The sequence below is a fragment of the Chrysochloris asiatica genome, unplaced genomic scaffold (genome assembly GCF_000296735.1).
Source record: "Chrysochloris asiatica unplaced genomic scaffold, ChrAsi1.0 scaffold00009, whole genome shotgun sequence".
Taxonomy (NCBI): domain Eukaryota; kingdom Metazoa; phylum Chordata; class Mammalia; order Afrosoricida; family Chrysochloridae; genus Chrysochloris; species Chrysochloris asiatica.
The window spans coordinates 36,254,291-36,268,871 of NW_006408527.1; the positions used below are offsets into that span (position 1 = coordinate 36,254,291).

General features: G+C 38.8%; 1 protein-coding gene across 1 annotated transcript in view; it reads right to left on the reverse strand.

Moving 5' to 3' along the window:
- Nucleotides 1-1,578: 1,578 nt before the first annotated feature.
- The window catches only part of RGS13 (regulator of G-protein signaling 13), a 22,215-nt gene continuing 9,212 nt past the window's right edge, over nucleotides 1,579-14,581 (reverse strand). Inside the window, exons 3-4 of the mRNA XM_006834185.1 lie at nucleotides 3,462-3,628; nucleotides 1,579-1,764 (exon numbers count right to left, since the gene is read on the reverse strand). Coding sequence (XP_006834248.1) covers nucleotides 1,579-1,764; nucleotides 3,462-3,628 — 353 coding nt within the window. The remainder of the gene's footprint in view (nucleotides 1,765-3,461; nucleotides 3,629-14,581) is intronic.

The following is a 14,581-nucleotide window of genomic DNA, read 5'->3' on the forward strand; positions in this document are numbered from 1 at the left end:
TCTGAGTTGACCTGTCTGCCTTGAATTGAACTGGCCCAGCAGGGTCTCTCAGAAGCTACTGTTATTTTGAAGGCATTCTAACAAGATTAGACAAGTACATTACTGAGAACATTTTGTTTGGAATAAATGTCTGCCATGTATAAACTACAACCCTACTAGCAATGCTCTTTGAATTATCTTCATAAAATATGTAAGTAAGAGGAATAAAGAATACAGTGATCTGAGAATGAACTCCTCCTTAGGACAAGAATAGCTTAGTGCATTACCAGCTGGGCTGCTAACTGCAAGGCCAGCAGTTCAAATCTACCAGTCTTTTCATAGGAGAAAGATGAGACTTTCTGGGCCTGTCAAGATTTATAGCCTCTATACATATTTATTTGTAGCCTCTATATATCCTATACAAGGTCGCTAGGAGTCAGAATCAACTCCACGGCACATAACCACTAGCAGTACAAGTGGGCCCTGGCGTGGCACTGTAGGATAAGAGCTGGACTGTCAACCGTACTAATGAGAAGTTGGCAGTTCAAATCTACTAGCTACTCTCAGAAACCCCATAACCCCATACAGAGTCTCTATGAGTCAGAACCAATTTGAAGGAACTTAACAAAAAAAATATATATATATTCTGAGTGCTGTAAGATACCTCTTTTAGGCCTTTAGAAATTTCTACTGGAAAAATTATTCTTTTTTATTTTATCTTGGAAAAACATGTGTATATTTATGTTTGGGTTTATTGATTATCAGGATTATGATGAATTCACATTGTGATTAAAAAACATAAGAATACAGGAACCAAATTTTTCTACCTTAAAGTAATATATAAGTGTAAGAATGGATGAGAAAATTCACATATTTTTAGTAGCTTAGAATCATAAGGAACTTTTTTGTTGTTGAATATGTTTGCAATACAGAAATTCAGTTATATGCAAAATAGTAAGAAGATATTACAGATAAAATATTTCTCAAAAACACACATTTTTTACATTGCTCATGATATAAAACTACTTAATTATGATATAAGAACAAGTTTATCTATTAAAGTTATTAGCAACATAATTCATGTAACTAGAAATTCATTTTTAAAGAAATGATTGGTACATTATAATAGCACAATTTCATTAATAAGAAAACATCCATTAGTTGACTGGTATTAGAAAAGCTTTATAATGTTGTCATGAAGAAAGCCTTTGTTTTCCTTATTCAGTAAGTGATCTTCATATGTGTACTTTATATTGCATTCAAGGAGCTCTGGTAGCGTAGTTGGTATGCTAACTATGAGAGGTTCTGTGGGAGAACGATGAGGCTTTCTGCTCCTGTAAAGATTTACAGCCTCAGAAACTGTACACAGTCGCTGTGAGTCGGAACCGACTCAATGGCACACCAGCACCATATTGCATTATCTATATTATAAAATTCCACACACCCCCCTTGAGATCTCTGTCTCTTTGGGAATGTAAATCAACTTACAGTTTAATTACTTCTAAATTTTTCATATGTAATTTTTGATTTTTCTAAACTAAAAGACCAAACTCAGTACTTTTCAATATACCATCTTCAATTTAAATTTTCTAGTAGTAGTCATGAATTGTTATTAGACTGAAAAGTTTTTAAAAGTGTTTGATACATTTCTGACTTCAGAAATCTGGGATAAGAATCCCTTTCCATATGCATATATACTATTCTTTGAGCCTCTTCAAAACATTTTTGAGTGGGTTCTTGAATGTTCTTGATGATGGTTTCTTTTGTAGAGCTGTCAATATTAATCTGAAAAAGTGAAATTACATGCAGAACATAAGTATGCAAAATTGAAGATAAAAATATATAATGGAAAGGTTCAATCTGTCTATGCATTCCTTTTCAATAAGGGGCACTTATGGCACAGTGGAGAAAACTCTCAGCTGCTAACTGAAAGGTCAGTTGTTTGAACCCATCGGTAGCTCCATGGGAGAAAAAGATGGCAGTCTTATTCCATAAAAATGACAGCCTTAGAAACCCTTTAGGGCAGTTCTGCTCTGTCCTACAGGGTTGCTATTAGTGGGAATCAACTCACTGGCAATAGCTTTGGTTTTGGTTTTAGTATTACTTGTCAGTGGAATAGGATAATTTTGTTTTCAGTTTCATTGGTGTCTAAAAAGATTTATAAGAGCTAAGCTCTCTGCTTTTTTTAAAAGCAAACATCCGCTTCCACATCTTAGAGGAAAATAAAACACTAGCCTCAAGAGCAGGGAAGTCTCAGAAACCATTGCTTATTTAGCAGGATACCAGTGGTTTGTTAGCAGCAATCTACAAACATAGAAGTTTATGATCTGGAGTTCTCTTTTAAGAAAAAGGGAAGTTAGTGCTATTTTAAAATTTGTCTTCCTTAATAGTCACGAATGTTGATTTAATTGAATAGTCTGTGAAATGGGAAAACAAGTGAGGAGAACTAGAGAACTAGAGAAGAGACGTGGTTACTTTAGTAAACCAAGTATTTCCCAGACAAAAGTTTAGGGGAACAAGTCAATTGTGTATGGCTGCATGAGTGATAAGAATCCTCTATCCTTATCCCCTTAAGAAGAATGTTCATTTTCATCTTCTCTCCACCAGGAAGAGTCTCAATGCATCTTTTAACTAATGCCTTACTTTTTTTAGGGTGCTGTAAATAATTGGCAATGCTATCCATGTGAATGTTGGTTTTGCTAGCTTTAAATTAAGGTTAACAATGAATGCTAGTATGATGGAATGGACTTTAAGCAAAACCACAGGTGATGCCAACATGTCTATTTGTGATATCTTCTGGCTAGGCCAATAGACTTCTTCCAAGGACTTCATCGTTATCTTTTAAAAAACAAAAACAAAACAAAACAAACCTCTCCTGGGAATTAAGGTTTTGGTGCAAGACAAACATTTTAATATTAGCTCTTAGAGTCGCTGTGGCACTGTAGAATAAACACTGGTCAGTTTGAACTGCAAAGTTGGTGGGTCACCACAGTGGGTGCTTAGAAACCCTGAACAGGGTCACTATGAATCGGAACCAACTCAACAGCATGAAACAACATTAAAATGTATTCAGCTGCTGCATGATATCAGACAAATTGGTTATTTTTCCATATTCTCAGGTTTCTTATTCAAAAAGTTAAGTTCAACTACCCTGACTTTAAGGAGCCTTGGTTGTGCAGAGGTTAATATTTCGTTACTAACTGAAAGGTCATCGTTTCAAACGTACCGCCTGCTCTCCAGGAGAAAGATGTGTCAGTCTGCTTCTGGAAGGATAGCTTTGGAAAACGTGTAGGGCAGTTCTACTCTGATCTATAGGACCAATATGAGTCAGAGTCATCTTGACAGCAATGGGATTGTTAATTTAGTATCCTGGCATTATAGCCGGAGATAACGGATGTGAAGTGTCTGGTAGATAATGGGTGCTCAGAAGATGTTAGTGTCTTCCTGAGGACTCACTGATTTTTATTTTCCATCATTGTTACCTCTCTTGGAGACTGTGGCTGGATGTAAATCTTATAAAGCTTCTTTGCCATAGAAATTCTCCTCCTCCTTGAGACAAGTTTCTTATAGGTTTCACATGCCATCCAGAATTTAATGTTTTCATCGCTGTGCTCCATTTTTAAGTATGCTGCATAGACTACTGGACCATCTAAAAGGAGTCGAGAAATGAAAATGGGTCAAAAAGATTTTTTTCAAAAAAGAACAATATTTAATGCAGTTTCAATCAAAACTCTGAAACAAAGCTCCTAAATTATGTAACAAGTGAATATTATATATATATGGAGCTCTGGTAGCGTAGTGGTTACGAATCGGGCTGCGAACCACAAGTTCAGCAGTTCGAAACTACCAGCTGTTCCGCAGGAGAAAGATGAGATTTACAGCCTCGGAAACCCTGTTCAGGGTCACTATGGGTCGAAACCGAATCCACGGCACATAACAACATATATATATGTATGTATATATATATATATATGAGTCCTGGTGTGGCGCTGTGAGTTAATGTGTCAGACTGCAAAGCCGTTTGAACTGCAAGGTCGGCAGTTCAAGCTTACCAGCTGCTCCTTGGAAACCGTATACAGGGATGCTATGGGTCAGAACCAACTCTACGGTACTTCACAACAACAATATATATATATCAACTTAGGTGCATATATCTGAAACATGTTTTGATAATGCCAGCCAGTGTCGAAGTCACATCTTTATTCTGAGTCACTTAGAGCAATATAACTACCATTATAAATGGTTCTAGGATAGGTGACAGAGCTCTAGGAATGAAATTAATGTGAAAAATCTAAGATATTGAGCCAAATGTAGGTAAGAAAAAGGTTTGGAATATAAACAGGCAGGTCAAGGTTTAAAGTAAAATGTGAAGTAATAAATTTATCTGTATAGCCAGGAGTGCTTTTCATTAGCTAATCAGAGTAGGAAAGCATGGACAGATTAAAAATATAATTTCATATTCATGATTCAAACTAGAATTAAAGGACCAGGCAAGAAATGGAATAAAGATGGGATATTTAAAATGACCTCAGAAACTAGACTAGGGTAGTGGGTATGTTCAGCATAAATATCAAATGATACTTGATGTCAGAGATAGTTTTTCTCAGCTTTGATCTTAATTTGTATATCTAGAGTACGTGTTTTTGTTGATAAGTGCTGTTGAGTTGCTTCTGATTCATAGCTACCCTGTATAGGGTTTCCAGGGAGCGGTTGGTGAGTTTGAACCACCAACATGCAAAGCATGTTATCCAGTGCTTTATCCTACAGCACCCTATTCAAGACTCCTCTAGAGTAGGTAGATAAGACAAAACATGTAGGAGGAGTGTTTTCTATTGTGACACTCTTTTGTAGGTACTAGTGTGATATTGGGAGTCCTGGTGTGTTGCTGTGGTTTAATATGCGGCATTGCAAAGTTGTTTGAACTGCAAGGGTGGTTGGTGGTTCAAGCTCACAAGCCAATCCTCGGAAACCCTACACAGCCCCGGTATGGGTTGGAACTGACTCGACAGCACTTAACAATTGCAACAATGGGTAAAATACTGAAGGACACAGGAAGCATCAAAATTCAATGGAAGGAGTACACAAAGTCATAGTACCAAAAAGAAGTAGTGGATGTTCAACCATTTCAAGAGGTATCATGTGCTGAGAACTGATATTGAAGGAAGAAGTCCAAGCTGCACTGAAGGCATTGACAAAAAACAAGACTCCAGAAATTGGTGGAATACACATTGAAATGTTTTGGAAAACTGATGGAGTTCTGGAGGTTCTCACTCATCTATGCCAAGGAATTTTGAAGACAACTACCTGGGGTCCAGGTGTGGCACTGTAGGCTAAGCACTGGATTGCAAGATCAGTTTGAACTGCAAGGTTGGTGGTTCAAACTCACCAGCTGCTCCTTGGAAACCCTATAAACTGGCAATGACCTGGAACCAACCTGTTAGCACTTGGCAAGAATAGCTTGGCCAACCAATTGGAAGAAATCTATATTTGTGTCCATTCCAAAGAAAGGTGACCAAACAGAATGCAGAAATCATTGAACAACATTGTGGTGCCTTAAATTTACTTGATATGGCTTTTTCTATCCGAAGTCTTCTTAATTTCTACCAAATGATTGGGTGGGACCATGCAAATAAAGTATACAGGACTTAAGGCTGGGATTGGTTAGTTTTGCCCTCTAGGAGCCATCTCATAAACAGAGATAGAAGATCCCAGGATAATCAAGAAGTAAGAGTGTGAGTGAAGTGTGAGATCCCTACCTAGAGAAACAGCGATGGCAGAGGTGACAGCAGAGCTGGTGGCATGGAGAGACAGAGCAGCTTGGGGCTCCAGACCCATGGACTGAGAAAAGCTGAGTGCCTACGGGCAGGGCAGGAGACTGGCTTGAAGAATGTGCCCTTTAGGCAATTACAGACTGGCTAAAAGAGCTTTGTAACACTTTCCAGGAACTGGGCAGAAGTCAAGGGACTACACGACTAAGAGGTTGAAGAGGAGTGATATGCGCATGAAATATGACAGCTAAGAGGCATTCCTGACTGGAGAACTGCTGTGTCCTAAACTTTTTTTTATCCTGAATTGTACCTTGTTCAGTTTCTTTATAAACCCTGAAATCATGAGTATTGTTACGAGTTCTGTGTGGCCACAGCAAAAGATTATTGAATCCAGATGTGAAGCAGAGAGTGCTATGGAAGGGATGGTTGGAGTTAGAATAGAGCAGAAAATGTAGCTAGGTAGAAGCATGTCTGACGTCTTCTTCATAGGAGTCAGCCTTGGGCTGATTTTTATTTTGATTCTTTTTTTGTGTGTGCGAATCCAGAGGAAGTCAGACACGGTCCCCACATGACTTAAGCAAACATCATTAATATTACATGCAAGTAAAATTTTGCTGAAGATAATTTGAAAATGTTTGCAGCAGCACATTCATAGGGAGCTGTCAGAAATTTAAGCCAGTTTCAGAAGAGATGTAGAATCAAGGATATAATTTTTGAAGACAGATGGATCTTGGCTGAAAGCAGAGAATACCAGAAAGATGTTTACTTGAATTTTATTGACTATATGCAAAGGCATTTGGCTGTGTGAAATCATGACAAACTATGAATAAAACTGTGAAGAATGCTTGTTCCGGAACACTTAATTGTGCTCATGAGGAACCTATACATAGACCAAAAGAAGCAGTCATTAAATCAGAAGACGAGAGTAGTGAATGGTTTGAAATTAGGAATGGTGCACATCAAGGTAGTATCCTTTCACCATAATTATTTTGTGGATACGCTAAACAAATTATCTGAAAAGTTAGATTATGTGAAGAAGAACATGACTTTAGGACTGAAGAAAGACTCATTAACAGTCTGAAATATGCAGATGATACAATTTTGTTGCAGAAAAGGAAGAGGGTTTGAAATACTTTCTGATGAAGATTAAAGAAAGCAGCCTTCAGGATTGATAGCATCTCAATACAAAGAAAAAAAAAAATCCTTACAATTAGTCCAATAAATGACATCATGATAAATAGAGAAAAGACTGAAGTTGTCAAACACTTCATTTTGGTTGGATCCACATTAGGCAAATCTCTTGCAAAAGACCTCTTTAAAGTATTAAAGAACAAAGCTGTCACTTTGAAAACTAAGGTATGGCTCACCCAAACCATAGTGTTTTGAATCACCTCATATGGATGTGAAAGTTGGACAGTGAACAAGGAAAACCAGAGAATTGATGCATTTGAATTACAATGCTGATAAAGAACACTGAAAGTATAATGGACTACCAGAAGAACAAACATATCTGTCTAGGAAGAAGTACAGCCAGAATGCTCCTTAGAAGGGAGAATGGAAAACTCTGTCTTTCGAACTTTGGGCATGTCAGATGGGACCAGTCCCTGGAAAAGGAATTATGCTTGGTAAAGTGAAGGGTCATTGACAAAAAAGGAAGACCCCCATCAAGATGGATTGACACAGTGGCAACAACAATGGGATCAAACATAACAATTGTGAGGATGGCTCAGGACTGGGCTGAGTTTCATTCTGTTGTGCATAGGGTTACTAAGAGTTGGAATTGACTTAATGGCATGTTAACAACAACAACAATGAATTAGAAACATATCAATCCCATGGGAGAGCAAATTTTAACTGAGTTTTTGATCAAGAAGTTTATTTTCACTTTAAAAGTATTTGAGTATATGTCTCGCTCATCAAAGGTGCAGAAAGATGGCAGCAGAGCACAGATGTAACAGTTGGTACTCCTCTAAGAGAAATAACTGATGGGGTAGGCAAACAAACAAAAGAAATAAAAGAAAAATCTATTATGGCTTAACAAGAATTAATATTTTGCAATGTTCATTGAAAGAAATGCAGTTGTTTTATAAAGGCAATTTATATAATTTGTACTAGAGAAAATTTTACATAGTACTTCAGTAGGACTAAGAAAGACCCTGAAATAAAGGAATCATGAATGGAAAAGAAAAAGATGAGACATTAGATAAAATCTACAGATTGAGCTTGGTAGTCAGCCAGCATTGTTTTCACAAACTTCTTAGATGGCCTGAGTGGATGGGTGACTGGGGATAGGAAGAGGATCTGGAATCAATATTATAATCCAAGGTACAGGATTCAGAATTTGTGTTTATATTTATGTTTAGTTGAATTGTATAGTAAAATTTGCATAGATTCCTACTCCGATGGCGGCTCAATACTTGGTATACCTAAAACTTTTACTGAAGAGGCCATCTATGTGTTGCTATACTGTGTGGTGGCTGTTAAGTGCTGTCAAGTTGGTTCCAACTAATAGCAACCTTGTATTGGGTTTCTAAGGAGCCATGGATGGGTTTGAACCACCAACTTTGTGGTTAGTTGTCCAGGGCTTATTTTACAGCCCACACCAAGACCCAATGTGTTTCTATACATATTTTATATAGATATTTGATGTGGTAGTTTATAATATTGTTTTTTGTCATTCCTTGCCCTACTTGAGGGAGGATTACATTCCCATGACATAGCAACATTGGCCTGACTATTGGACTTACTCTAACCAGTGAAAATGCCTCCTAAAGTGCGGGCCAAAGCAGAAGGTTTAAGAAGCACATGTGGTTATTGCCATTGCTATACTCCTGCTTTGCCTTTTTCCATTAGAAAAGGGCTGCTACATTGACCTGAAAGCCAGAATGAAGGCATGTGGAATGGAGCTGGAACAGACCCTAGCTATTATGCAGCTAGAGAGAGAAATTGCCTTAATTTTCATAAATCACTGAGATTTTAATGTCATTGGTTACTGCATCATAACCTGGAGAAAGCTGATTGCATTTTTATTACAGAAAAATGTGTGAAGCAAAATTCTGGTTACAACTCTCCTCTACGTAGAACATTTCCACCTTCTCCTATTGCCATAATGGTGAAGGTCAGGCCTCTTGGTGGGAGCCACTTTTCTTCAGCTTCTTCTATGGTCACTCCTGGACAGTCTGTCTTTGAGTCGACTGTCTGACTTAATGTTCTTGTCTGATATCTAAGCTATAATCCTAGTGTGCAGAGTGAATAAAATGCAGGTGATTCAAAAGATTAATTTCTATATGAGTATGCTGCAAGTTTTCCAAGTAAACAGTTGGAAATACATTTGTGTAAAAGTGTTCCAAGAATCCTAGTAATTATTGAAGTCAGAACTGGATTGCTCAGGTTAGGATTTCTATTGACTCACAGAACAAGTGAATCATAAGGCAGATAAGCCTTTTTCCAAATCAGGCAATGTAGCCCATTATGAAATTTTAAATGATGATAGTTTCTGAGCCTAAAGCTCAAGAGAGCATGATTCTGCCTGAGATCAGTGAATAAGGGAGAAACAACAGAATTGCTCAATTAAGTTGAGATGTTGGAAGAAACAGGTTGTGCCATATGTACCAAATATCTTTTCTTTGAATACTAAGAGTGATGCCTTTGGCATTCCCTAGATTGTTCTTTTTAAACAAGTTGCTGAAATTAGTATTTCTGTGACACAGGTGACACATGCCAATATTCTTGGTGTAGAATTACATAAGGATTGTTCTTGGTTGAGTCACTCCTGGACAGTCGTTCTTTGAGCCATGATATTTCTGGACAGTGTGTTATTCCATACTATCGTATAAGTAGTTCCTTTTATCTGGCAGTTTTTATATCCTGATCTTTAAGACTCAGTACAAGCAAGGCATCCCAATTTCTGGAAAAATTTCCATGAGTGCTTCCTGTCAGTTGATAAATGGCATCTAATATGCCCCTATTTTAATTATAGCTCTATCTCTCTCTACACCACACTCCATTGCTGGTGTCCTCCTCTTATTCTCCCACTTGCCTGTAAATACTTTGAGGATCAGGACTGCAGTTTAGTCATCTTTGAAAGCTTAGTACTATACACCACCTGATTCAAAAGAGCTACTAAATAAATGTTTGTCAATCCACACTTGTGGATCTCTCGTGTGTCTTCATTTTTAAAGTGACTCCTCATAAATCTTGAAAAGTGAAAAAGCAGTTAATGCACTGGACTGTAAGGTTAGTTTGAACCACATGGTTGGCCGTCCAAGCTCATCAGCCACTCCTTGGAAACCCTGTGCAGGGTTGTTATGAGTTGGAACAAACTCAACAGCACGTAACAGCACCAGCAATTAGCACTCAGGAAACATTAGAGGATTCTACCTGATGTGCTATTACTGCTTGGTTTTCTGAGAGGAAAATAAGAAATGCATTAACTGAGCAGTTATGTCTATAAAAGGCCAGCTTTTTTTCATCCTGTAAATGTCATGATGTGCAAGTGAAGTAAGAGGAGACAAAAATGCTAAGTTGAATAGGCTGAAGCAGAGTAGGTGATATAAGGTTTGATGAAGGGAACCATGGCAACCGCAGTGCTTGGCATAGATTAGAAGAAATGATGGCATACGAAACTGTGAATCCATAGTGAGTCAAAAAAACCTATCGCAGAAGAGAACTAATAAAGTAGCTCTGTCCCTGGGATCAGGATGCACTTGAAGGAACAACAATACCTATCAGGAACTCCTGATGGCCATTTTGTACAATGATGAAAGTGAAGATATAACACCTAGCACAGATACTTCATCAGTGTGCAGTAGCATTCATTGCTTTATTTGACCTGGCATTTCCAAAACTGCAGTAATTTTGATAATTTAGAAAGGAAGAAAGCATATAGTCCATTCAAGATGGTTTTAAATGAATGCAAACCCCATCTGATTCAGAAGTGTGCCAATCAAGAATGACTTAACTGTGTATCTACTCTGCATCTGTGTTGGAGGAATTTGAATAGGCCAGAGAGAAATATGCTGTCTCACCTGAAATCATCATTGCAAATTTTAAATGAACACTGTGATGGTTAAGGTTTTGTGTCAACTGGGCTTGACCAGAATTCTCTGTGGTTTAGCAGCTAAGATGTAGTTATCACCTCCATGATGAGCTCTAATATGATGCAGTTACCGCATATTGAGATCTCATGTGATGAGCCCTGAACCGTGTAATTACCCTCTGTGTTGCAAAGCCTCACTACTATGATGTTAATGAGGTCAGATGCAATCTACAGAATTAGGTTGTATCTCCAGTGGATCTCTTTTGAGATATAAAAGAAAAGAGAAGTGAGCTGAGCTCAGAGGGACCTACTGCCACCAAGATAGAAGAGCCAGGAATGGAGTGAGCCTTTGGACTTGAGGTTCCCATATTATTAAGCTTCTAGATCCAGAGGAAGAGTGATGCCAAGATGCATGGAAAGCTCTAAGGAATACTCCTACAGATGCTGAATGTAGACAAGGACCTTTCCCTAGAGTTGCGAAAAGGAAAACCTTCCCTATAGCCAGCACTTGGAATTTGGACTTCCAGCTTCCTAAACTGTGAGAGAACAAATTTATTAAAGCAGTTCACTTGTGGTATTTCTGTTCTAGCAGCATTAGATAACTAAGACAAGCACTCAACTTTGGCCAGTCTTCCTATGACCCTTTCCAGATAGCAAGACCCTGTGAATCTCAGAAACTATTTTGTACCCATACCAGTTGCCATCAATTCAGACTCATGGAAATTCCATGTGTTGTAGAGAAGAATTGCTCCATAGGATATTCATGGCTGTGACCTTTTGGAAGCAGATCTTCAGGCTTTTCTTCTGAGAACTAAACTGTTTGAGTTACCCAGGGACTCCTATCTTTCTTTAAATTACCAGCATACTCTCTCCTCAGCTCCTTCTGATGACTTTGCCTCAAACTTCACTAACATAGACAGTCAAATGGAGATTACCAGATATTTCTTTCACCAGATCAACCAACCTACCTACCAGCATCTGGTTCTGCCCTCTCTAATTTCCTTCCTGAGGGAGTAGAAGGGTCTCTGTTTTTTTTTTAACAAGTTCTGGTAGTGTAGTGGTTATATATCAGGCTGCTAACCTCAAGGTCAGCAATTCGAAACTACCAGAAGTTCTGCGGGAGAAAGATGAGACGGTCTGCTCCCATAAAGATTTACAACCTTGGAAATCCTGTGCAGGGTCACTATGAGTTGGAACTGACTCCATGGTACTTAACAACAACAAACAATTATTTAAGTTCCCACATAATTTTGTCCCCTCCATGTTTTGCTTTTCTCCATTGTCCAATGATTCCCATTCTCCTCTATGTTTTCAATTTCTCTTCTAATCATTCATTGGCATCATCATGCAAATATGCTATCATATTTCTGTGTTAAAAATAACAATAATAATTGACTTCTGCAATGAAGTGAATTACTTAAATGACACTTCTAGCTATAGTTTTTGCAACTCTTACCAAATGACTAAGGAGCTCTGGTAGTGTAGTAGTTACGAATCAGGCTGTGAACCTTAAGATCAGGAGTTCAAAACTACTAGCCGTTCCATGGAAAAAGATGAGGCTTTCTGCTCCCATAAAGATTTACAGTCTTAGAAACCCTGTGTAGGGTCACGATGAGTCAGAACCACCACCACCACCACCACCAAATGACTAAGGAGCTCTGATAGTGTAGTGGTTACGAGTTGGGCTAACCTGAAGGTCAGCAGTTCAAAACTACCAGCCATTCCATGGGAGAAAGATGAGATTTTCTGCTCCTGTAAAGATTTACAGCCTCAGAAACCCTATGCAGGGTCACTATGAGTCGGAACTGACCCATCGCATACCACCTCCACCAAATAACTGGGTCCAAACCAGAAACCAACAATATTGCCACTGAGATGATTCCTACTCATAATCATCTTTTAGGTTGTTGTTGTTGTTAAGTGCCGTTGACTCGGTTCCAACTCACCGCAACCCTGTATAGGGTTTCCAAGGAGCCGTTGGTGAGTTTCAGCCAGTATCCTTGTGGTTTGAACCGACCTTGCAGTTGTTCAGTGCTTTATCCCACAGTGCCACACTAGAACCTTCAAATGTGAAGTTTTTGTAGCCTGCCAAGAGAATTGCATAGTTTGCTAATAATTAAAATAAAGTACATGGCTCCATTGTGGGAATTTGTTTTTGTATGGTGTTGTCGAGTTAGTTCTGACTAATTGAGACCCTCATGCACAAGAGAATGAAACACTTCCTGGTCCGGTGCCATCCTCACAAGTGTTATTATGCTTGAGAGTCCATTGCTGTTGTATCTGTGTCAATCCAACTCATTGGGGATTTTTCTCTTTTTCGCTTGTCCTAAAATTTACCAAGCCCTTGGGAGGTTTGTTGTTGTTGTTGGGTGTCATCGAGTTGGTATCGACTCATAGCAACCTTATGCACAGCAGAACGATACACTGCCCAATCCTGGGCCAACCTCACTACCGTTGCCACGCTTGAGTCCATTGATGCTGCCACTTAGCCAATCCATCTCATTGGGGGTCTTCATCTTTTTCTCTGACCTTCCACCCTACCAAACATGATGTCCTTCTCCAGCAACTGGTCCCTCCTGATAATATGTCCAAAGTATGAGAGATGAAGTTTGGCCATTCTTGGCCTCCAAGGAGCACTCTGGCTGCACTTCTTCCAAAACAGATCTATTGGTTGGGTCCATTCAAATAAGGTGCATGGAACCTTAACAGGGGGATAAAAGAAGAGCCAGGCATGGAGTGCATCGTTTAGGACTTGAGATCCCTGAGGTCCAGGAAATCGAGAGCTATGACATTGGAGTTAGTGGGAGGTAGTGAGAACCAGAGCAGAGAAATGGTGGTAACAGAGGCAGTAGATCCAGGAGACTCTTAGGAGACGATGTGCTGGATTTCCTTTCCCCCACAATGAGGGAGCAAATTGCCTTGGGCAGGAGGCCTGCTGCTGGTGTAGAGTACCTTTGAGCATTTGTTGGCTGAGTGAGTTTTGTAGCAATTGCCAGCCCAGGACAGAGACCAAGGGCCCACTGGGTATGGGTGTGCTTGTAGACATAGCAGAAAGGAGGCTATCCTGATAGATTAACTGTATCTTGGATTGTTTCTCATCCTGATTTGTAACCTGTTACTTCCTTAATAAAATTCCGTAACTGTGAGAATGGTCTGTGAGTTTCTGTGTGGCCATTGCAATGAATTATCACACCCAGCAGAGAAGTAGAGAGTGCTGTAGGAGGGACTATTAAAACACATTGGATTTTATGACCGTGCAGCTTAAGATCTTTCATGTGGGGTCTATACGGCTATTTATTCCTGTTATGTTGAACTTCTTGCGGTTATCTGAAGACACCAACATTTACACTTACTTATCCACTATTGGTCCACAGAATCCAATATGGCTGACTGTTTCTCATCATTGGGCTTTTAGCTCAAATTTTAGATCCTCTAACTCTTGCATCTGGCTCTTTGTCATATTAACTTGTTTTATGTTCTTTAAAACAATTACTGCTATCTGGTATTAATGTATTAATGAATTTACTTGCTTGTCTGTTTTCTCCTTCCTCTAGGGGGAGCACAGTGACATTGTATGTTTCCATTACCCTAGTTTGCCCAGTGGTTAAGAACATCTGTTAGGCCCATATTCAAAGAATTATCTAAGGAAGATAGATAGTTTCAGTTTTACTCCCTTTTAACAATAAAGTCACTTTATTCAAATATCTATGAGCATCCTCAGCTTTTGAAACTTGGCTAATAAACTTAAATTTAAAAGCTTATTATTCCCCCCCCCCCCCAAAAAAAAAAAAAAAAA